Raw genomic sequence first — 25394 nt, forward strand, 5'->3', positions numbered from 1 at the left:
CTAACTCCTGCCTTCTGTTGTTACCTGCATTTTCCGAAGTCAAGGTTTCTGCAGGGCTGATGAGCTGCCATTTTGTCTACAGCAGCCTCCTTGTCCATGAGACTTGAGCTTTCTCCACTCCTTCATTCGGCTGTCATTTCATCTGCTTCTAGCCTTCCAGAAACTTGTTGACTTCTATTGTGAATTAATTGCCTTCTTTTTCTTAATTGTTGGTGGATTGTACCTTTTTCATTCAAACCTCATTTTTATGGGGTTTCAGGAGACAGAAGATTTTTTCATTTAGTAGAGGCTAATTAGAGCAAAAATGTCTCTGCTGTTTAATTATCTACTAACATTGTTTCATAATGAGTCTAATCACATTGTTTCATAATGGACAAATATTGGGTATTGTATACTCAAGGTTAAACTTGCAGACAAAACTCACAGCTAGAGAAGAATTTCGACTTTATCTGAATTTTTACAGTGATTTTTAGAAATTCACTTTGACCCCTTTTTTCCCCTGTAATTCATCTTTCTCAGATTCCTATCTAAAAATCTCAAACCACAAATGAAAAGTGAACTAAACACATAAAAATTCAGCCACTTAGAAGAAAAAATTGCTAAGAAATAGAGAACCACTTTCCTAGTATATTCATAGCATTTTTAGCTTGTTTATAACAGCCATACCTAGACAAGTCAACCAACCAGGTATGTCATTTCTAAGTAATATAGTCATTATAACTCTAAAATTTTGTTTAAAGTGGAAAGAAATGCCTCATAAATAAGTTGTAAGTAATTGTAAATGGATTTGCAATATTTTACTTTAGAGCTTCAGACTAATCATAAGAGATACTTTGCCTTTACTCCCAAAGGTAAGCCACATCTTCAGCCATTGTAAAAACCCCTTTGTGAATTTCTAAGGATGCAATGCTTATTCAGAAATATTATGAAGAATTTACTCTTTAACCTCAAAACACCTCACAACCATATGTGTAGCAACTGTGGCTCTTTCAAGTCTCCTAAATCATCATTGAATCAGATTTCTGCCTGCTGTTAAACTCTGTCTCCTACTAGTATTGGCCTTCTGTGTATCTCTCAAACTCTATAATTTACTTTCTTGTTTTGATAGAAACATTAGGAATATGGGATTGGGGATTGCTGGTGGAGCTGTGACTGGGAGAATGCTCAACCTTATCCTGGAATGTATACTTTATGATGTATTCGTTGGAAAATAAATTAGATTTTTATTTTTATTATGATGTAATAGATTTCATGATGTATTCGTTGGAAAATAAATTATTTTTATGATTTTCCATGCAGAGTTGTATACTAGCATTTTTTCCTTTTATCATTAAGTAAAGAACATCTTTATCTCGTATGTTTTGCCCTAAAGTCAGATTTTTTTTCTGAAATAATTATATGAAATTTTTCTAGCTGCCCTCAAGATTTTCTTTCTTTAGTTTTCAGCACTTTGACTGTGATATGTCTAGGTGTTTTGTTTTAGCATTATTTGGTGATCTGTGGGCTTCTTAGATCTGTGATTTGTTGTATTTCATTAATGTTGGAAAAATTTTTGGTCTTTATTGCCTCAGATATTTCTCCTGCCTTTTTTTCTCTTCTTTTGCTGATTACACATAGACTGTTTGATACTGTTCTGCAACTCTTAAGTTTATTTTGTTCTTTTTTTCACTTGTTTATTGGTGTGTTCAGTTTGGGTAATTTTTGTTGTCAAGTTCACTGATTCTTCTGTGTCCAGTGTGCTAAGTCTGTCCAAGGAATTCTTTATCTCTGATAAGAATTTTTTATTTCTAGCCATATTTTTTATTTCTAGCATTTGACCCTTTCATGATTTCCACCTCTCTCCTCAAATTGTGAATCTCTTTTTTGCATGCTATCCACCTTTTAAACTAGATCCTTTAACATATTAATCATAGTTAAATCTTTAAGTTTTCTGTCAGGTAATTCCAGCTGCATCATCTTTGAGTATAGTTCTGTTGATCACTTTATCTCTTGATGATGAATTCCATTTTTCTCCTGCTTGTATGTCTCATAATTTTTTATTGAATGCCACACATTGTGTGTAAAGGAACAGAGGAGACTAAAGTAAATGGTATTTACATCCAGAAATGAGGACGTCTCTTTTTCTTTCAGGTTATTATTATGAGGCATTGCATCAATTTAGTCAGGAGTGGAGCTGGGTTTGGGTTTTGTTGTTGCCTTCAGCACACCACAGTCTTCAGATACTTCCAGCAATTGACTGCTATTACCTTATGCTTCTTAGAGTAGTGCCTGAAGTGCAAGATATTTATTTTACTTGAATCCTTTTATTTTGAACCTGTCTGTGCTATGATAGATCCCCATTTTATTCAGAGTCCTTAATATGGTCAGCAAGGCTCTACATGATCTGGTAGAGGGCCAGATAGTAAATCATTTAGGATTTTGTAGGCCACATAATCTGTCACAACTATTTAATTCTGCTGTTGTAAAATGGAAACAGCCATAGACAACAAGTAAACAAATGAGCAAGGCTGTATCCAGTAAAACTTTAATGACGAAACAGGCAGTGGGCTAGATTTGGCCCATGGACCATAGTTTGCCTACCTGTTTACCCTTTGTTTAGAGTCTTTCTCTTGCCCTACTCCCTGGCCCCAATCTCTGCTACCATGGTAATGTGAGTTCCGCAAGGGCAAGGATTTTTTCCTATTTTGTTCATGGACTTCCAAAATGCCTACAACAACATCTAACACATAGACCCTCAACTTATTAAAATAATAGATAAGTTAATTATGTTTTGACTGTTTTTTATAAACAGCATATAGCTGAGGTTTTACAATTCAGTCTACTGATCTCATCTCAACAGATTCGTTTAATTAGGTTGCATTCATTGTGATTTCTAGTATATTTGGAATTATCCCTGTCAGGTTTTTGTTTTGTATTTCTTTCCTTTATCCCCTCCTTTCCTGCTATCTAGGTTTAATTAAATTTCCCTCATTTCTCCTTAGGTTCTGTCTTTTAATTTAGAAACTGCACATTCTGTTTTAACTTCCTTTAGTACAGATCCCTAAATACTGAACATGTATATTTGGCTTAGCAACATTTAAGTGTATTCTTCTTAAATACCTTCAAGACCTTAGAATACTTCACCTCTGATTTTTGCACTTCCAGTGTCTTGTTATTCTTTTCCAATATTTTATTTTCACTTTGTTTTGGACAATGTCTGCTGCTCCCCTGCCCTGCCATAGGCTTTTCCTTTGTTTTATTGTCAGACCTTTTTTTTTTTTTAGATTTACCCATCTTATTCCATTCTTTTGTATTTAATTTCCTTCTTATCAAAACATATATTTAATAGTTATTTCAGCAGCTATCTGTGATTGTTGAATTTCCCCAGACTTTGTCTGGAAATACCTTTATTCATTTGTATTCTTGGATAATTTAATTAGGTGAACAAATTATTTTATCTTCTAAAATTTGTTACTTCCTTTTTTCCCTTCAATTTTGGAACATTTTCAGCCAATATCTCTTCACATCTTGCCTCTTGTCTATTCTCTCTATTGTCTCCTTCTGGAATTCTTTTCTCTCTCTGTCTCCCCCTATCCCCCCTTGAGATGGAGTCTCACTCTGTCATCCAGGCTGGAGTGCAGTGGTGTGATCTCGGCTTAGCGCAACCTCTGCCTCCCAGGTTCAAGCAATTCTCCTGCCTCAACCTCCAAGTAGCTGGGATTACAGGCATCCACCACCACGCCCAGCTACTTTTTGTATTTTTAGTAGAAACGAGGTTTCACCATGTTGGCCAGTCTGGTCTCGAACTCCTGACCTCAGGTGATCCACCCTTCTCGGCCTCCCCAAAGTGCTGGGGTTACAGGTGTGAGCCACCGCGCCCAGCCTGGAATTTTTTTCTTAGATGTATGTGAGACCTTTCAACTCTTTCATGTTTTCTGTCACATTATCTGTGCATTCTGGGTAACATTCTTATATCTATCTGACAGGTCACCAACTGTCTTTGTATGTAATCTACTGTAATCTGTTTGGCTTTTTCATTTCAGTGACTTTTATTTCTAGAGGTTGTTTAAAGTTCTTTTCCAAATCTGCCTTATTTTTCTCAAGATAGAATCATCCCATGTTGTTTCTTTATAAAAAGTAGATTCAAGTATCTTCACTTCCAGTCCAGTATCCTAAAGGGTGAAATACATGTCCAGGGATAGATCACAAAAACATATACCAGTATTTGTAGTTTATTATGGTTTCCCAAGTAGTTCATTCATGCTGCAGGATTGATTGCTTATTTTGTTTCTTTAAAGATCTTGGAAGATATTTTCACAAAATATAGTCTGAATATACAAAAATATAAGTGGCAATTGGGATAATTTAATGTTAACATTTATGTGCATACATCAAAATGGATTCAACCCATTCTACATTCCCTTCTAAAGTATCTATAACATTTTCATATTAGAATGCTTCATTCATAGACCAAACATGACAAACTCTGAAATAAGAGAGCTTGTCCTTTCCAAGGGTAGATGTGAATTAGATACAGTAAGTAGGTTAATTAAAAAGATGAAAACCTTTAGAGAAGCTGTGGCCTGAAAATGCTGTCTTCATTCATAAAGTGAATTTCTCCAAATCCTAGAAAACATTTAAAAAGTGGCGTTTGTTTAAATAACAAAAACAATTTTTCAGTTAAAATTTTTGGAATTTGGCCAGGCACGGCGGCACAAGCCTCTAATCCAGCACTTTGGTAGGCCAAGGCAGGCAGATCACCTGGGGTCCAGAGTTCAAGACCAGCCTGACCAACATGGTGAAACCTCATCTCTACTAAAAATACAAAATTAGTGGGGTGTGGTAGCAATTTCCCATAATCCCAGCTACTTGGGAGGCTGAGGCAGGAGAATCACTTGAACCCGGGAGGCAGAGGTTGCAATGAGCCAAGACCGCACCGTTGCACTCCAGCCTGGGCAACAAGAGCAAAACTCCTTGTCAAAAAAAAAAAAAATTGAAATTTTAAATGCCTAAACTTACAATATTTTGTTTTAATGTAGCTTTGGGATTTTTGACAAATTCTTGTTTGTTTTTCCAAGTCTGCTTAAAGGTTAGTTGATTAAAGTGGGTGGGTCCTCATGTTTACTAATATGTGTTGCAGCTCTTTTGGTACACCAGAAGGCCAGAATGGAACGACTTCAAAGAGAACTTGAGATTCAAAAGAAAAAGCTGGATAAATTAAAATCTGAGGTTAATGAAATGGAAAATAATCTAACTCGAAGGCGCCTGAAAAGATCAAATTCTATATCCCAGATACCTTCTGTAAGTCTTATGTAACTGTTGTGATCTCTGTGCTTGAACATGAGTGTAGGCCATCTAACATAAGTGTAATATCTCTATCTAGTTTTCTTCAGATGTTCTTAACTCTTGTTTTTCCGTCCTTACTTTCTCCTGTCAAACTCCATTCTTTATTAACTAATGACTAAGAATTCAGTGCAAATCTTACTTACATAGAATTATTTTTCAGCTTGAAGAAATGCAGCAGTTGAGAAGTTGTAATAGACAACTCCAGATTGACATTGACTGCTTAACCAAAGAAATTGATCTTTTTCAAGCCCGAGGTAAAGTTCAGTGTATTCGTAGCTGAAATTCATCGTATTTAATTCACCAGCAGTTTTCCTGTGGCTAAAAACAGACTTATCAATCATAATCTTACTGTCTCAGAATATGTGGCTTTGGAGCCAGATAGACTTTTAAGAATATATTTAAAAAGTCACCCCCATCTCAATGGCACTATCTTAACTGATAAAATATAGAAGATAATAAAAATAAGGTTTATACATTCTTTAGACAATGATAATTTCTTATACTTGAGCTATTAATGACAAGCAATGATTTCTTATAGTAAATAATGTTTACAATTTAATTCAGTTCCATAGAGAACTAAAAGGAAATGTTATCACTTAAACCTAGTTCTGAAGTTGGATAAATAATAAAAAGATATAAAATGGAAAAGACAGGAAGGGGAAGGAATCTAACCAAAAGAGAAGTCTTTAATCACACTTGGGACTGTGTCCGAGAATCTGTTCAACTGGAAGATGATTATTCTTTTTAAATGTTGATTAAGCAATTTATCTTTAAACATTCATAGAAAAATGCCATAATTTAACTCTAAAGAGAAAAAGTTGGTGCTGTTCTAGACACTACAATCCTTGAACTACTCTTTTTGTGTAAAATTTTAACCATTCTATTACATTAGTGCAAGGTTTTTATATTTACTTGAGGTAAAGCTGTTTTAGTTGCTTAAGTCCATGTTTGATCATTTAAAATTACATTTTAAATTGTGAAATTTTAAGTTATTTTAACTTGCCACATAGAACAGGGGTCTACTTCTACTTCTGTTAATGTCTTACCAACATTAATTTGACTTCTTTCACAATTTACCACTTACCCATGTTTATGAGTATTACATTATACCTAAGATAATATATTTGAAATATGCTTTGAAATCTTACATGTAATTCGAGATTAGAGGGGCAAAATAAATGAAAAGCATTTCTTATAGCGTGTTTTTTTTTTTTAGGAAGAAATACTTGTTTTAAAAAGTAAAGTTGTTTTTGAGCTATAAGCATTGATGTATTTACTTTTTATATATTTCAGGACCACATTTTAATCCCAGCGCTATTCATAACTTTTATGACAATATTGGATTTGTAGGTCCTGTGCCACCAAAACCCAAAGGTTAGTGTATCCATTAAATGTGAAAACTGTTACTTTTGAAAAGCAAAATTTTAGAAAATTTTTCCTGTTCAGCAACCTTCCTCTCTAGAATTGCTTCAAACTTTGGCATTCTTAAATGAATTCATTAAGAAGATGTTTGTTTATTTTCATTTACATGCTTGGGGTTGGGAAGGATGCAAAGATGTAATATTCTTACCTTTTTTAAAGTAATATGCACGAGCTTAGGAATCACTGTGTACTCCCAACCAATAATAGCAAGTCTTGGTTAAAAAACAATTACTAAGTACAAAAATTTGTATCATTTAAAACTTTAGACAAATGATAAGGAAGATACCTTAGGGAAGTCCCCCCCCAACCCATGAATATTTAGCTTAATTTATATATAACTGTAAGTAATCAAAATACCCTAAATTCCAGATGAATAGTTTTCTACCTTCTATCATTTTACATCATTGATATTCTCAGAATATATGCACACCAAACTAAGACATGTCAAAGTATATCTGTGTGTTTTGATCCAGGCATTAAAATGTGTGTAGAAATGGAAACAGGTACATAAATATCACTGCTGAAGGTAAAAATATAGACATATTTACAGATTAACACTTAACTGTGGTATATAATTTACTTTCAAATCTAATAAGAAAGTTAAAAGGTAAAAATGTGTTACTGGATACATAATATTAAAAGAAGAAAACTGCAAGAGCACAAAAGTGTGGGAGGGTGGAGGTTGTGAAGATGCAGTAGTATTTTTGTATGCAATTGAAGTTAAGTTGTTATCAACTTAGAAGAGTATAACCAAATATAATCAAAGTAAATCACGATTAAACGTCATCGAATAACAAAGGAAGACAAGAGGAAAAGAGGAGCAAAACAGTTGTCAAATAGACAGGAAGCAACAAACTGGCAATAGTAAGTCCTCACTTATTAGTAATTACTTAACTGTAAATGGATTAAACTCACCTCACAAGGAGTTGTATGAATGGATTTTAAAAACAGGATCTGGCAGCAGCCAATGGGAGGCCGCAACAGCTCGTGCTGGCGCACACAGTGGGAGGGGAGGGAGCCCATTATGTGCACGCACCCTCTGCCTCATCCACCGCTGTCACCTCCTGCTGCTCCTCCTGCTGCTTGTGTACTCGTTAGGTGCAGACCCGCCACCTCTTTTGTGAAGCAGCAGCTGAGGAGACTGGTGCTCGCCATGGCCAACGAAAAGCCCGCAGAAGGAGTCAAGACTGAGAACAAGAATCATATTAATTTGAAGGTGGTGGGGACAGGATGATTCTGTGGTGCAGTTTAAGATTAAGAGGCAGACACCACTTAGTAAACTAATGAAAGCCTATTGTGAACAACGGGGATTGTCAGGCAGATCAGATTCCGATGTGATGGGCAACCAATCAGTGGAACAGACACACCTGCACAGTTGGAAATGGAAGATGAAGACACAATTGATGTGTTTCAACAGCCTGCGGGAGGTGTCTACTGAAAAGGGAACCTGCTTCTTTACTCCAGAACGCTGTTCTTTAAAGACCAAGATTATTACATTCTCAATTAGAAAACTGCAATTTGGTTCCACCACATTCTGACTACTACAGTATAGTTTTCTCTATTCTTTTGTTTCCCCCTTCCACATTCGTTTGTTATACATGAAGTAACTGGTATATGTGCACAAGCATACTGCTTTTTTCTTCAAACCGAACAGCCAATGGTGTGTTTTGATTGACAGCAAGTGGAGACAGGATGCGAAAAAAATACTGATCCTGTGAAAATACCGCCTTTCTCCATTAGTGGCGTGTTCATTCAGCTCTTTATATTCTAGTAAGTTATTTTGCTCTCACTGTTTTAACAACAACAAAAAAATTACCACATACCTTGTTCAATTGGAGGATTTTCATGTTTTTCATTTATCACTGTAAAGCCAAGGACAATTTTATAACTTTTGTGTACGTAGCTGTTACATGTAGGGCAATCTGTCTTTAAGTAGGGATAAATTACTCTAAAAAAAGGAATCCTAGAAAGTTTTCCCTTCAAGTCAGGCTTCTTATTTAAATAAACTTTTTGTTTAAAATGAAATAAGAAAAATAAAAACAGGATCCAATAATATATTATCTACAAGAGACTCATGTTTAAAGACACACATAGGCAGAAAGTGAAGGGATGGAAAAAGATTTTATATAAATGGTAGCTAAAAGAAATCAAAAGTGGCTATAATTATATCAGAAACAATAGATTTTTAAGTCAAACTGTTGAGACAAAGATTATTGTATAATGGTAAAAGGATCAATTCCACAGAAAAATATAAAAATTATAAATATATACACACCCCACATCAGACTACATTAATATGTAAAGCAAATATTGACAGATCTGAAGACAGAAATTGACAGCAATAGTAGGAGACTTCAGTACCCTCCTTACAATAATAGAATATCCAGGCAGAAAATGAATAAAGAAACAGCTGATTTGAACAAAATGTTAAACCAAGTGGATATAGCAAACACAGAACTCTCTCAACAGCAAAAAATTATACGTTCTTCCCAGGCACACACGGAACATTCTGTAGGATAGATCATATGTTAGTTCACAAAATGAGTTTAAACAAACCTAAGAAGATAGGAATCATTCCACGTATTTTTTCTAACCACAGTGGAATAAAACTAGAAATCAGTAACAGCAAGAAAACCATAAAATTTGTGGAAACTTAAACACAGTCTTGAATAATCATTGAGTCAAGAAGGAAATCAAAAGGGAATCTTAACAGTATCTTCAGACAAAAATGAAAACATAGCATACTAGAACCTATGGGATGAAACAAAAGCAGTACTAAGAGAGAAGTTTGTAGAGATAATACATACATTAAAAAAGAAAAAGAAAGATCTCAGTTATACCTCAGGGAATCAGTAGAAGAACAACAAGCTAAGCCTAATGTTAGCATAATGAAGAAAATAATAAGGATTAGAGCAAAAATAGAGAATTTAAAAACAACAGAAAAAAATAGTAAAACAGAGGTTTTTTTTAAAAATCAACAGGATTGACAAACCCTTAGCTAGATAAATTGAGAAAAAAAGACAAAATCAGAAATGAAGACAACAGATACCTCAGAAATGAAAGGATCATAAGGGAATATTAGGAACAATTTTATGCCAACAGACTAGATAACCTAGAAAAAAATTGATACATTCCTATCCAAAAAATATCCAAAAAAAATTGATACCACCTATTAAAGCTGAATCAAGAAGAATTAGAAAGCCTGAATAGGCCAATAACAAATAAGGAGGTTGAATCAGTAATCAAAAATCTCCCAACAAATATCCAGCATGGATTTAGAAATTTAAAAAAAAATTCCCAACAAAGAAAAGTCCAGAACCGGATGGCTTCATGAGTGAATTCTGTCAAATACTAAAACAAGAATTAATACCAACCCTTCTTAAGCTCTTCCAAAAATGATAAAGGGGAACACTTCCAAACTCATCCTGAGGCCAGCCTCACCCTGGTACCAAAACCAGACAAAGACACTACAACTAAAGAAAACTACAGACCAATATTACTGATGAACATAGACGCAAAAAATCCTAAGTAAAATACTGGCAGACCAAACGGAGCACATTAAAAGGACCATACACCATGACCAAGTGGGGTTTATCTCTGGCACTTAAGGATGGTTCAACATACACAAATCAGTTAATGTGATACAGCACACACATTGAAGTAAAATGAAAGGAGTAACCATGTAGTCATCTTAATAGATGTATAAAAGGCATTTGAAAAAGTTCAGCATTTATTCATAATTAAAACTCTCAGGCTGGGCACAGTGGTTCACACCTGTAATCCCAGCACTTTGGGAGGCCGAGGCGGGTGGATCACCTGAGGTCGGGAGTTTGAGACCAGCCTGACCAACATGGAGAAACCCCATCTCTACTAAAAATACAAAATTAGCCTGGCTTGGCGGCCCATGCCTGTAATCCCAGGTACTCAGGAGGCTGAGGCAGGAGAATCGCTTGAATCCGGGAGGCAGAGGTTGCAGTAAGCCAAGATCACACCATTGCACTCCAGCCTGGGCAACAGGAGTGAAACTCTTGTCTAAAAAAAATAAATAAATAAATATATATATATATACACACACACATATATATACACACACACACACACATAGAAGGAACTTAACACAATAAAGGCCATATATAAAAACCCCATGAGTAACATAATCAATGGAGAAAACCGAAAGCTTTCCCACTAAGATCTGGCACAAGCAAGGGTGCCATTCTTGCCACTTATTTTCAACGTAGTACAGGAAGTTCTAATGTAGTATCCATTTTTGTGTTGCTGTAAAGGAATTCCTGAGGCTTGGTAATTTATAAAGAAAAAAGGTTTAATTGGCTCACAGTTCTGCAGAAAGCATGTCACCGATATCCACATGCTTTCTGTACAGGAAGCGTGTCACTGACATCTGCTCAGCTTCTGGAGAGGCTTCAGGGAACTTTTATTCATGGCAGAAAGTGAAGCAAGCAAGCAGAGGCATGTCACATGGTGAGCGAGACGGTGGAAAGTGCCAAACCTTTTAAAAAGCTAGATCTTGCATGAACTCAGAGCAATATCTCACTCATTATTGAGAAACCTGCACCAAGGTATTCATGAAGGATCCACCCCCATGACCCAAACACCTCCCACCAAGCCCCACTTCTAACACTGGGGATTACATTTCAATATAAGATTTGGAGAGGACAAACATCTAAACTATATCACTCAGCCAGAGCAATTAGACAAGAAAAATAAAGGTATCCAAATCAGAAAGGAGGAAGTAAAATTATCTGTTTGCTGGTGACATGATCATATATGTTGAAAACCCTGAAGACTCCACCAAAAACTGCTAAAAGTAATAAATGAATTTAGTAAAATTGCAAGACACAAAAACAATGTACAAAAGTCAATTGTGTTTCTATACACAAGGAACTATCAAAAAAGGAGATCAAGAAAACAATCCCATTCACAATGGCAAGAAGAAGAATACTTAGGAATACACTGAAAATTATAAAACATTGATGAAAGAAATTAAGACAGATAAATAGAAACATAGCCTGTGTTTATGGATTGGAAGACTTAATATTATTAAAATATCCTTATTACCCAAATTAGTCTACAGATTCAGTGTAATCCCTGTCAAAATACCAGTGACATTCTTTACAGAAACAGAAAAAAATCCTAAAATTATATGGAACCAGAAAAGACCCTGAATAGCCAAAACAATCTTGAGTAAGAACAACAGAGCTGGAGACATCACATTCCCTGATTTTTAAAAATATTACAAAGTTATAGTAAAACAGTATGGTACTGACATAAAAACAGACATATTGACCAGTGGAACAGAATAGAGAGCCAGAAATAAATCCATGCATCTATGGTCAACTTATCTTTGACAAGGGTGCCAAGAACACACAATGGGGAAAGGATAGTCTCTTCAGTAAATGGATATTCACATGCAGATGAATGAAATTGAATCATTACCTCACACTGTATACAAAAATAAACTCAATGGATTAAAAATGTAAACATAAGACCTGAAACCATAAAATTCCTAGAAGAAAACATAGGTGAAAAGCTTCTTGACCTGGTCTGGGCAGTGATAGTTTTGATATGACACCAAAAGTACAGGTAACAAAAGCAAAAATAGGCAAGTGGGATTACATTAAACTAAAATGCATCTACACAGCAAAGGAAATAATCAGCAGTGAAAAGGCAACCTTCAGAAAGGGAGAAAATATTCACAAACTGTCTAACTCCTAAAGGGTTTATATTCAAAATGTATAAGGAACTCATGCAAATCAATAGTAATAGAAACCAATAGCCAGATTTTAAAATGGGCAAAGGACCAGAATAGACATTTCTCAAAGTATACAGATAGCCAACAGGTATATTGAAAGGTACTCAACCTCACTAATCATCAGGGAAATGCACATTAAAACCCAGTGAGATACCACCTTACAAACTTATTGGAATGGTTACTGTGAGAAAGGTGAAAGATTACAAGCATTGATGAGGACATAGAGAAAAGAGAACCCTTGTACACTTTCATGGGAATGTAAGTTGGTGCAGCTATTATGAAAAACAGCGTGCAGGCTCAAAAACTTTAAAATTGTATGATCTCACAATCCCACTACTGAGCATATATCCAAAGGAAATGCAGTAAGTATCTCAAAGAGATATCTGCACTCATTTTCCTTTCAGTATTATTTACAATAGCCAAAATATGAAAACAACATAAATGTCTGTATATGGATAAAGAAAACGTGAGAGGTACACACACAGTGGATTATTCGGCCTTAAGAAAGAAGGAAATCCTGTCATTTGTGATAACATGGGTGAACCTGGAGGATGTCATGCTAAGTGACATAAGCCAGAGAAAGACAAATACTGCATAATCTCACCTATATGTAGAATTCAAAAACGTCAAACTCCTGGAAACAGAAGAACGGTGGTTACCAGGGGCTGGGAGAAGAGGGTATGGGAAGATTGTGGCCGAAGGGGCACAGAGTTTCAACTATATAAGATAAACTCTGGAGATCTAGTGTACAACAATGTGACTGTAGTTAACAGTAGTTTATTATATAACTGAAATTTGCTAAAGGAGATCTTAAGTGTTCTCACCACGGTGGGGGGCAGGGAGATAAGCCATATGAGGTGCTGAATATGTTAATTACTTGATTGTAGTAAGTTTTTCACAGTATATACATAAATCATCAAGTTGTACAGCTTATAATTTTTAACTGTCAACTATGTATCAATAAAGTTGTGGGGGAAACAAAGACAGCAAAACAAGTTTTCATTCACACAAATTCTGGAAGTCAGCGAACACGTGGTGAATCAGGTCAGCACTCATAGTGTTACATCATCCTCACTAGTGTGCTGCAACAAATACTCCAGACTTACAGTTTGTTCCACATATGTTTGTATTTTCAAATGTCTTCAGAGATAAAAATTATTTGGGTTACTTCTTCCTTCATAAGAAACATTAAGGTTTGTAGGACTAGGAAAGTATGAATTATGGATAGGAAAATGTACATTTTTCCTGTGAAGCTGAACAGGACACCCTAAAAAAATGTATGGTTACTGTCATTGAGAAATTCAGTGCCTTACGTAGGGGAGGAAAAGGAGAGGTTGAGAAAAACAAAATTAAAACATTTTATGAATCAGGCAATTGTTCACATGCTTACATACTGGTAGGAATACCATGTTAAATTGGGTTTTAGACGAGCAGCTGGCAAACAGTGACCCATGGACCAAATCCAGCCTGCCATCTGTTTTTGTCAATAAAGTTTTATTGCAGGAAAAGAAAAAGAAATGGGAACAAAGAAGAACTAGTATATTACTGGTCTTCAGTTTGTTATAAGAATTTTCACATTCTCTTTTCACATTCTAATTTTTGTGCTCTCCTTCATTTTTGTTTGTTTGTTTATTTTTTATTTTTTTGAGACAGAGTTTCGCTGTTGTTGCCCAGGCTGGAGTGCAATGGCACAATCTCGGCTCACCGCAACCTCTGCCTCCCAGGTTCAAGCCATTCTCCTGCCTCAGCTTCCCGAGTAGATGGGATTACAGGCATGTGCCACCACGCCAAGCTAATTTTGTATTTTTAGTGCAGACGGGGTTTCTCCATGTTGGTCAAGCTGATCCCGAACTCCTGACCTAAGATAATCCACCTGCCTCGGCCTCCCAAAGTGCTGGGATTACAGGTGTGAGCCACCGTGCCCAGCCTCCTTCATTTTTATGTATAATTAGGCATAGCTCTGTCCTCATATTTTATTTAAATGTTTTTAAATATAGCTGGAATACAATGAAAAGTTACTACAGAGGATCAGAGTGAGATTAGGGCATTTGACACAGTAAGCAAATGTTCAGAGACTAGATGCTATTTGGATGTTAATTGAATAAAGCAATAGAGATGACAGCGGTATAAGCACTATTTAAAATATGCAAGATGTGTTTTTCAGACACTGAATGAGTTTCCTTAATCTTCCTACTCTTTGAAAAATAAGAATTTTTTCTTATGAAAACGTTCTTCTTTTGCTTCAACGTAATCTGCTATGTCAGAATAATCTTATTTCACATAAGTGAAATAAAATTGGTCTTGACGGTTGTTGAAGCGGGATGAGTACATGAAGGTTCATTTTGCTGTCCTCTCTACTTTTATGTATGTTTGAAATTTTCCATAATAAGTAAGAAAGGTCCAATAAAAACATCCATTACTTAAAAGTTTTTACATGAAAGATAGAAGTTTGTATGCTGGCTGTTTTGGGAGAAATAAGGAATCAGTAATTTTTTGCAATAAGGCTAAAATACACATTAACTTCATGAATAGAAATTTAGTCCTTGAAGTCAGTTCTGCTTCACAATGTAGAGATTTTTTTAACAGCTAAAATTAAATGTGTTTAGACCATTCTTTGTGATCTAATTTCCTCTTTTTTCCAATTTTGGTTATTTAGTTTCTGAACACCTCTAATTAAAAAAAAAATCATAATTCTAAGTACCAAGTGAGATTATAAAAAAACCACTGGAGATTTTTCATTAAAAAAAAATTTATAGATCCTTTATTGATTGCCTTAGATATTACTTAAATAATCAAAAAGATGCTGGCATTTAATAATACATTGAAGTGTAAAAAGGTACTTCCTTATGGTCACTCTTCCTAAAATTTTAACCTTTGCAGTTAAACAGAATCAACAAGGTTTTACTAAAAACGTGTCAGGTGAAAATGTTTTCTAATGCCTGAGACCAAAATTCTAGTAAGTAGGATGGATCCCCAGATTAAAACAATTATTCTAGAAAATGTTTCCCAGATGTGGAATGTGAAATGATTTTACGTGGTAAAAAGTCAAAGTTTTTTAAACTGTATTTCTTTTCAGTTGTTTCAGGGCATAGTAACTGGTATTGTCAGACCCTTGATTTTTTTTAGGTATTTTTACTTAGGATAAGACTTAATTCAATGTTTGTTTTAAAATTATTCAGTTTGGGGAAAATACTGTATAAACACCATTCAAGTTGGTTGTGCATGTGGCAAAAATTGTGACAATGGAAAGCCAACACCTAAAGTTGAGGACTTAGCAAGAAAATTTCTGTATAATGAGTAAGCAAGGTGCTGCTAAAGGGGTACAAAGTACCAAATATCACTTTATTATTTTAAATTTGTCATAAAATTTGACTTACATATTTTTATCTACTTGTTACAATAGTCTCTCTTTTAAAATAGAAAAGTTATCAGTAGGGTAGGTGGAATTTGCATATTAATATACATTGTTTTAACATAGGTTTGATTCTTCAAATTAATAACCTTGACAGGAAAAATTCAACAATGCATGCTCCTTTTACTTTAAACCTCCCAAAATTAATTTGTAGGAATACTGTTCTAATTTCATTATGGGACCCACATTTTTTAAAGTAGTTTTATAAATGTAATTGCTTGTTAGAGATAACCTTTGAGGAATATAATTATTCTCTGTGTTTAAGATACCACTATCCATATAAACATTCTAGAACATTGGTCTCTTAGAGTTCCAGTAACCTTTATTTTATAAGTAAGAAACAAAGAGACTAGAATGTATATGATTTATCTGAGATCACAGAGCAAAATATTCAGGAATTAGTAGCAGAGCCTGGAACAGAACTCCGTTCTCACAACTCTCAATTCTAGTGTTCTTTCTACTCTACCATACCAAATGTGATTTTTAAAAATAAAGTATGGTAAAATTTTTACATAGATTTACTTCTCCAGAGTCTATGAATAAGACGTTAGATACTAGTTTATATTTTATTTGTGTCATCCAAGGATTACATTTTTGGCAGATAGAGAACATGAATTAACAAAAAAACTGCCCTTTCTGGTAGAAAACAAATATAAATACTACTGCAGTGGGAAACAAAACTCTAATGAGACTTACGTACACTGACAGTATTGTTTTGCAGTAGGACAGCTTTTTACAATCTTGAGTGGTATTATGGGAATCTTTGCTATTAGATACCCTTTATTCTACTATAAATTGTAGGTAATGATGCTGTTTTCTCCTTTAAGGAGATTGGAGGTGATTACATCATGTTCATGTTGTATTTCCCAGAGGGAGAAGTGCCAACTAGATAGAGGTTGGTAGTGATCAACCATGTGTGTCAGTGTCAGCTAGATGCTTCATTTGGGGAGCAAGCTGCTTCAGGCTGTGCACTACAAATGGTGTTTAAAGTTGCCTGTAATTTTTTAGACTTTGTGATTTTTTACTTAAAAAATAATTTTTTTCTTTCTTACAGATCAAAGGTCCATCATCAAAACACCAAAGACTCAAGACACAGAAGATGATGAGGGAGCTCAGTGGAATTGTACTGCCTGTACTTTTTTGAACCATCCAGCCTTAATTCGCTGTGAACAGTGTGAGATGCCAAGGCATTTCTGAGCCAAATGGCCCTGTATCTTCTCTAAAACCACATCTAAAGTTCAAGAAACTAGTCTGTCATCGGGAAAAAGTTTCACTGCTACATAGGATTTTGTCAAATTGAAGGTGTGAGAAGATGGTGTTGTGCTAATGTTAAATGTCAGCCCACAGAGCTAATAATACCTCAGTATAATGTCATGAGCAGTTGAAATTCATCACATGAAAAGTAATCTGCTGAAAGACTTGGTTGTCCACTGCCTAACTGTGTACAGTGTTACCAGTGTCCCATTATGGATAATTCTCAATATGTTAACACCTAGGTGTTCCCAGTACCTTTTTCCTCTCATGTCACTACTGAATTTTGACAGGAGGAAGGAATAGAATGATAGCTTGTTTTATTTGTAAAGCTTTCAGTGAAACACTACATACACGAAGAAAAGGAACAAGGTTTAACTATTTAAGAACTGTTTGCTGCCGCATAGTGCCATTGGATAGGGGAAGAACTTCAGAAATCTGTGGTACTCTTGGCCTTGTCTTTGTCTTCCCTGAACATGTCTGCACTCTGTGAAGCCAGCATCTAGGGGCTAAAGATGCAAAGGAAAGCAGCATGCATTGTCTGTACAAATGTGCAGTGAAATACCCCAAAGCTTTTCCTACTGTACAGATCTCTTGAGTCTGCTTTAAGTGATTTTTCTTCTTGATTATTTTCTTATATTTCTATATGTATAGTGTAATAGCCTTTTGTTAACTAATTTTCTTTTTTCCTTTTAGTAATTAAGCACGATCATGTCCCTTTTTAAGCCTTACCTGAGAGGAGCAATGCCTTAAAATAAAAAAGCATTAATGAGATGAAACTATGCACAGAATAACTTTCCTCTACTTATTCTGTACTTTGCCCTCATGAGTTCCAATGTTGTGTGAAGACAGGCAGATGCTGCACAGTGAATTGCAGATGATATTACAGAAGTGATGTCTGTAGGTCACATTAAATATTGACTTGAGCAGTGGGTGACACAACACAGTGTTTTGTCTTCCACAGGGAAGCTTAAAAGATATTTTTAACCCACTGACAGAACAACAAGGTTAAGCTTCATCTGCTTGGTGTCCCACAGAACTTGCACAAGCGATTGTTATTGGGAAAGTACAGTCTCAAAACCAGCAACAGCAGCAGTACCTACAGCCCTTTTTTTGGAGAGAAGTTTAAATGCTTTACTGTTGGGGCAGTCCATTTCTAATCCTGACTTGGTGACAGTATCATGTGTATTTATAAAACAAGGCTAGCCATATTTAGGACAACTGAAGAAAAGCTGGAAAAAAAGAAAAACAAGCAAACTTGAACACTGAAGCAACCTCAAGCATCTCTTTATTTTGATGATATATTTTTGTAAGGAAAATAAATATTCAGATGATCAGGAATGTATATAACTAAATGAAATCAAGAAAAAGAAATAACAGTATGCATTTAAAAAGACAGAATTATGAAATTATATGAGTGCTTAGAATGGGGCTAAGGGAAGTGCTGAAATAGAGCAAAGGATGGAAGATAATATAGACTATCACCCACTGTAAATGTTTGCAAGTGGCTGTGTTTTAAATGGGATTATTACAGTTGATCTCTATGAATGTCAGAGCCTTAACTTTCAGGCTTTGCATTTTGTATATGGGAAGAAATATGACAATCCTAGGTAATTAAACCATAAACCCAAAGCCCTTACGTTTGATGCAGTTTATTTTTAAAATAGGCCTTGTTTTTCAGCTTCATCTGCAGTTCTATGTGAAGATTGATAAATCAGTTTTTACTTGTTTTATTAATAAAACGTAATTTGGATATCTTGAGTTGATGGTTTTGTGATTTAGCTGGGTAAACTATCTTTGTAACAGATAAGTTATTTATAAAAATTAAAAAACTTATATTCTAATGTGGATTTTGTGACTTGTTTTCAGTTTGTGGGACAGGAGATAATGTATACATCAGCAGATCATTTAAGCATTAATGGAAATCAGGGAAAACTTCTCTAGAGTCTCCTTGTGACATTATGACATTCAGCTGCATTTCTTGGACTGTTTTTATCAATTTCCCTAGACTTCTTTTTTCATAGTTTGTGATAGTTTTCCCTTTTATTTCCTTTGGATTTTTCAAAATTTACCCCATTGTTAAAGACAAATGTGATTTATTGGACCATTTAACCTGAAGTAAACATTTAGTTAATATTTGTTCTGTCCCTTGATGTGTAATGCAGGTCATGAGGATGGTGGTGCTTCTCTTGAAGAGAACTTTTATATTTCCAGTTTTCAAAAAATTACGAAAACTCAGGTGTTTTTCTCAGCCTGAAAAGAACAAAGTAGTATTTGCTGATCTCCCCATGATGCAGTTGTAGAAAGATCTGCCTTGAGTGGTCTTTTAAACTTAGTAGAAGGGAAATACTCTTTGCCCATGAATATGAGGACTGGACCTGTTGGGCATGTGGAGACCACTTTTGGGAACTTTATTGCCCTAAAACAGAATTACAAGTGTAAGAACCTCCAATCGAAAGATGGACTTCTAAGTATTTTTTTGACACAAATTATCCTTTATGTTTAAAGGGGTTTGGGGGTAGAGGAATTGGCAGTTCATGTAAACTAGACTTCTCAGGAAAATTTTTATATTAAATTGTCAGCCAAACGTCTCCTGTGACAACTAATACGTTAGACAAAGATGTGTTACATTGCAGACATTTGTGGGAAAAAAATTGAAATTTTATTTTTCTTTTAAAATCTTGTGTCATCTTTGGTCTAATATTAATTAACTTTATATTGGGGAAGTTATGCAGAAAATCAGCTCCACAGGTAGTCCAAAACTACTTGTTAGCTTTAAACCTATTTAATCAAAGCAGCTATAAATAGCAAAACTAGCTGATGTGTCACCAGTTTTCTCTATCCCAATGTAATGTTGACAGGCAATTCTAGTGAGCAGGGCTAGATTTAAGAGGTAAACAGTGTAAGATAAAATATTCAGACTGGGCACAGTGGCTCACACCTGTAATCCCAGCACTTTGGGAGGCCAAGGTGGGTGGATCACTTGAGGCTAGGAGTTTGAGACCAGCCTGGCCAAAATGGGGAAACCTCATCTACTAAAAATACAAAAATTAGACGGGCATGGCAGCACATGCCTGTAGTCCCAGATTCTCCAGAGGCCGAGCCATGAGAATCACTTGAACCCAGGAGGTAGAGGTTGCAGTGAGCCAAGATCGCACCACTGCACTCCAGCCTGGGCAACAGAGCACAACTCTGTCTCAAAAAAAAAACAAAAGATAAAATATTCAGCCCATGAGTAATGGAAGTTGGCCATATTGCCCTAGAAAATAATGTAGTGGCACCAGAGACTACTCCAGATTTATTATCTCTATGCTGGGTATCGGCATAGCTTCCCATATAACATCACAAAGTACTATTCCTGTATGGCAAATGAATATATTTTTGGCTTCAGCTTTTTTGGTGCTACAACTTTATATCCATTTTACTTGAAATGGCTCAGCTGCGTTTTAATTTGTATTGCTTCCATCTGAAAATACAATTAGACAACTGAGAGAAAAGGCCTAAGAAAACAATTTTGTAGTGTAGTTTTTGTATTTGTTATGACCTCTCAACTTTTTTGTGTGTGGGGGGGTGGTGAGACAGAGTCTCACTCTCACCCAGGCTGTAGTCCAGTGGAGCAATCTCGGCTCGCTGCAACCTCTGCCTCCCAGGTTCAAGTGATTCTCCTGCCTCAGCCTCCCCAGTAGCTGAGTTTACAGGCACACGCTATCACTCCTGGCTAATTTTTTTGTATTTTTAGTAGAGACAGGGTTTCGACATGCTGGCCAGGCTGGCCTCGAACTCCCAACCTCAAGTGATCGGCTCACAGCCTCCCAAAATGCTGTGATTTCAGATGTCTTCATTAGATTTACTCTAATCCTGGGACAGTTCCTTGCTTGTATTGCCTCTCGTTGTCGAACGAAGGTAATTAGATTAATGCTAAACCCACCTCACAGGAGTGTTGTAAGGATTAATGTGAAACTATTATCTGAGCCAACCCCTTCTCTCTGAATAGGAACTGCATTGTCCTAAAAGTGGGTCGTGTTTTTACATAAATGGGTTTTGAAGTATTTTTCTCTCAACAGTATTAACAGGTAAGTTCGCTATTTATCTGAATTGGTCTAGGGACATCTCAATGGATCAGAATTTGATGTTTCAATCACTGAGATTGAATTTTTCCCTCTTAATGTCAAAGGTTGGTAGCTTTGCAAATATTATAAAACTTTGGAAGGCTGACCTGAAGATCGGGTATGTTTATATTTCTATTATATGTTCAGCTCTCTAAAGAATGTACATTTTATGATGGAGTATAACAAATTATTTCTCCAGGAAAAACACTTAAAGAACTTACTCTAGTGTTTGCATGTCTGCATATTTGTTTTAAGCCTAAAATGGACCCAAAGCACACTTCTCTCTAGTGCCTCCCTCTTCACGGATTCCCTTCTTCACTCCGTTCTTCCTCTTCTGAGGGCAACCTTCCTCTGACGTGATGCGGAACCAATACACCTTACTGATCTTATTCCAGAAGTGTTTACTGGTCCTCATAGCCTTGAACAAAGACTGCGATATCTTCACCATGGAAATGCTTTCCAGTGGTTTTTGGTTTTGTTCTTTAGAGACAAGGTCTTGCTGTGTTACCTGGGCTGGCCTCTTCCTGAGTTCAAGCTATCCTCCCACCTTGGCCTTCCAAGTAGCTGGGACTACAGATGCATGCCACTGCACCTGGCTCCAGATATATATGTGTGTGTGTGTATATATATATGTGTATATATATATATATATTTTTTTTTTTTTAATTTTCACCTTTGAACTCATCCATGGATTGTTGGTAGGTTTCGTCCCTTTCACACTGTGACCTAATTGATTCCAAGTTCTTACTCTTTCCTTGCACACTGCAGCTAGATTACAGTATATTACAGAAATAACACTATGCCCACACAGTCCTGTTCAGAAATCTTAATTATTTCCCCATTGTTCATTGGGCTTACTTGTAAGACTTGTTTGTTCCTTACCCGTCTCTTCAGGATCATTACTTTCCAACAGAGTTCTCTTACAACTAAATTGGTCTAATCACTTCCCTTGATAGGCCTTGCACATCCCCACCAGTGTACTTTTGTCCATGCCATTTGCCTTGTCTCTGTACTTAAATTTAACTTTCCAGTCATCAGATCAAGGGTCACCATCATGAGGCCTTTCCAAACTGCACCTTTTCTCATAGCACTTGCTATATTTTCTGCCTACTTGGCATTCATTGCTACTTTGACCTCTCCACTTAGATACAGACATACATTGTTAATTATTGTGTGTCACTTTATTGCACCTCACAGGTGTGTTTTTTACAGATTGAAGGCTTGTGGTAACCCTGCATTAAGCAAATGTATTGGTGCCATTTTTTTCAACAGCATGTACCTCTGTGTCTTTTGTATTACGTTTTGATGAGTCTCACAATATTTCAAACTCTCATTACTATTATATTCGTTATGATTTGTGATCCGTGATCTTTGATGTTGTAATTGTTTTGGGGCACCATGAAGCATATCCATCTAAGGCTTAAGTGATGTTTGAACCATGTCTGTGTGAGACTTAACCGATACTTGATAATATATGGTTTTGTGTGTCTGTGTGTGTGTGTGGTTTTGTTTGTTTTTGAGATGGAGTCTCACTCTGTTGCCAGGCTGGAGTGCAGTGGTGCAATCTCGGAGCACTGCAACCTCCGTCTTCTGGGTTCCAGTGATTCTCCTGCCTTGGCCTCCCAAGTAGCTGGGATTACATACATGTGCCACCACGCCCGGCTGAGTTTTTGTATTTTTAGTAGAGACAGGGTTTCACTGTGTTAGCCAGGATGGTCTTGATCTCCTGACCTCATGATCTGCCCGCCTCGGCCTCCCAAAGTGCTGGGATTACAGGTGTGAGCCACCGCACCCAGCCAGTGTGTGCGTTCTGACTGTTCGCCAACCAGTCATTCCCATCTTTCTCCCTCTTCTTGGGCCTCCTATTCCCTGAGACACAACAATATTGAAATTAGGCCAATTAACCCTACAGTGGCTTCTAACCTTAAGTGAAAGGAAAAGTCACACATCTCTCACATTAAATAAAAAACTAGAAATGGTTAAGCTTGGTGTGGAAGGCATGTTGAAAGCCAAGATAGCCTGAAAGCTAGTTCTCTTGCACCGAACAGCCATGTTATGAATACAAAGGGAAAGTTCTCAAAGGAAATTAGTAGTGCTACTTCAGTGAACACAAGTAATAAGAAAGTGAAGCAGCCTATTGCTGATACGAAGAGTTTTAATCGTCTGGATAGAAAGTCAAACCAGCCACAACATTCCCTTAGGCCAAGGCTTAATCCAGAGGAAGGCCTTAACTCTCTTCAATTCTATGAGAGAAGTGAGGAAGCTGCAGAAGAAAAGTTTGACAATAACAGAAGTTGGTTCATGAGATTTACAGAAAGAAGCCATCATCATAGAAGTGCCACGTGAAGCAGTAAGTGTCAATATAGAAGCTGCATCAAGTTATCCAGAAGATCAAACTAAGGTAATGTGGCTACATGAAACAGATTTTCCATGTAGATGAAACAGCCTTCAAGTGGAAGAAGGCATCGAGATGCCATCCAGGACTTTCATAGAGAAGAGAGATCAATGCCTGGCTTCAAAGGACAGGCTGACTGTCTTGTTAGGGGCTAATGCAGCTGGTGACTTCAAGTTGAAGCCAATGCACATTGACCATTCCAAAAATCCTAGGGCTCTTAAGAGTTATGCTAAATATACGCAGTCTGTGCTCTAGAAATGAAACAACAGAGCCTGGATGGCAGCACATCTGTTTATAGCATGGTTTACTGAATATTTTAAGCCCACTGTTGAGACTTACTGCTCAGGAAAAAAAAAAAAAGATTTCTTTCAAAATATTACTGTTCATTGACAGTGCACTTGGTCACCCAAGAGCTCTGATGGAGATGTACAAGGAGATTACTGTTTTCATGCCTGCTAATATATCCATTTTGCAGCCTGTGGATTAAGGAATAATTTAGACTTTGAAGTCTTATCACTTAAGAAATACATTTCATAAGGCTATAGCTGCCATTGATAGTGATTCCTCTAATGGATCTGGGTAGAGAAAACTGAAAACTTGGAAAGAATTCACCATTTTAGATGACATTAAGAACATTCGTGATTCATGGGAGGAGGTCAAAATATCAACACTAATAGGAGTTTGAAAGAAGTTGATTTCAACCCTCGTGGATGACTTTGAGGGGTTCAAGACTTGTCACCGCAAATGTGGAAGTAGCAAGAGAACTAGAATTAACAGTGGAGCGTGAAGATGGGACTGAATTGCTGCACTCTCATGATCAAACTTGAACAAATAAGGAGTTGGTGTTTATGGACAAGAAAAAGTGGTATCTTGAAATGGAATCTCCTCCTGGAGAAGATGCTGTGAACATTATTGAAATGACAACAAAGGATTTAGGATATTACATAAACTTAGTTGATAAGCAGCCACAGGGTTTGAGAGGATTGATTCCACGTTACTGTGGGTAAAATGCTACCAAACAGCACCACATTCTACAGAGAAATCTTTCATGAAAGAGTCAGTCGATGCAGCAAGCTTCATTGTTGTCTTATTTTAAGAAATTGCCCCAGTCACCCCATCCTTCAGCAGCCACCACCCTGATCAGTCAGCAGTCATCACCCTGATCGATCAGCAGCCATCAAGACCCTCCACCAGCAAGAAGATTATGACTTGCTGAAGGCTCAGATGATTGTTAACATTTCTTTGCAATAAAGTATTTTTAATTAAGGAATGTACATTTTGTTTTCAGACATAATGCTATTGCACACTTAATAGGCTGCAGAATAGTGTAAACAATTTTATGTGCACTGGGAAACCAAAAAATTCATGTGACTGACTGTATTGTGATACTCACCTTATTATGGTGGTCTGGAACCAAACCTGCAATATCTGCAAGGTATGACTGTTAGGACAGGTGTGTCTTTGTGTCCCCATAGCAAATACTTTCATACATGGCGAAAGGTCAGTAGTTGATGACGATTCTTTTTTTATTTAAGATAGGGTATCACTATGTTGCCCATCCTGGACTTGAACTCCTAGGCTCAAGCTATTCTCCCACCTCAGCCTCCCAAGTAGCTGGGACTACAATCGTGCCCCACCGCACCCAGACTTGATGATAATGACTCTTAACATGAAGGCCAAGTTAATTTCTAACATTTATTCAAGTTAACC

At 36.3% G+C, this 25394-nt stretch overlaps 2 protein-coding genes across 10 annotated transcripts in view; both read left to right on the forward strand.

The window, feature by feature from the left end:
• Positions 1-19028, forward strand: part of TAB2 (TGF-beta activated kinase 1 (MAP3K7) binding protein 2) — a 93365-nt gene extending 74337 nt beyond the window's left edge. For all 9 annotated transcript variants that reach the window (XM_055266948.2, XM_055266942.2, XM_055266975.2 and 6 more), the window contains 4 exons: positions 5120-5280; positions 5486-5579; positions 6619-6699; positions 16984-19028. In XM_055266948.2, coding sequence (XP_055122923.1) covers positions 5120-5280; positions 5486-5579; positions 6619-6699; positions 16984-17126 — 479 coding nt within the window. In that variant the 3' untranslated portion in view covers positions 17127-19028. The remainder of the gene's footprint in view (positions 1-5119; positions 5281-5485; positions 5580-6618; positions 6700-16983) is intronic.
• Positions 6713-10057, forward strand: SUMO4 (small ubiquitin like modifier 4). Its single transcript, XM_055267012.2, is given in 3 exon segments — positions 6713-7969; positions 7971-8061; positions 8064-10057. Coding segments are annotated over 3 exon segments (501 nt in total). The 5' UTR covers positions 6713-7681; the 3' UTR covers positions 8186-10057.
• Positions 19029-25394: the final 6366 nt, after the last annotated feature.

Source organism: Symphalangus syndactylus, chromosome 2 (assembly GCF_028878055.3).
Source record: "Symphalangus syndactylus isolate Jambi chromosome 2, NHGRI_mSymSyn1-v2.1_pri, whole genome shotgun sequence".
NCBI lineage: Eukaryota > Metazoa > Chordata > Mammalia > Primates > Hylobatidae > Symphalangus > Symphalangus syndactylus.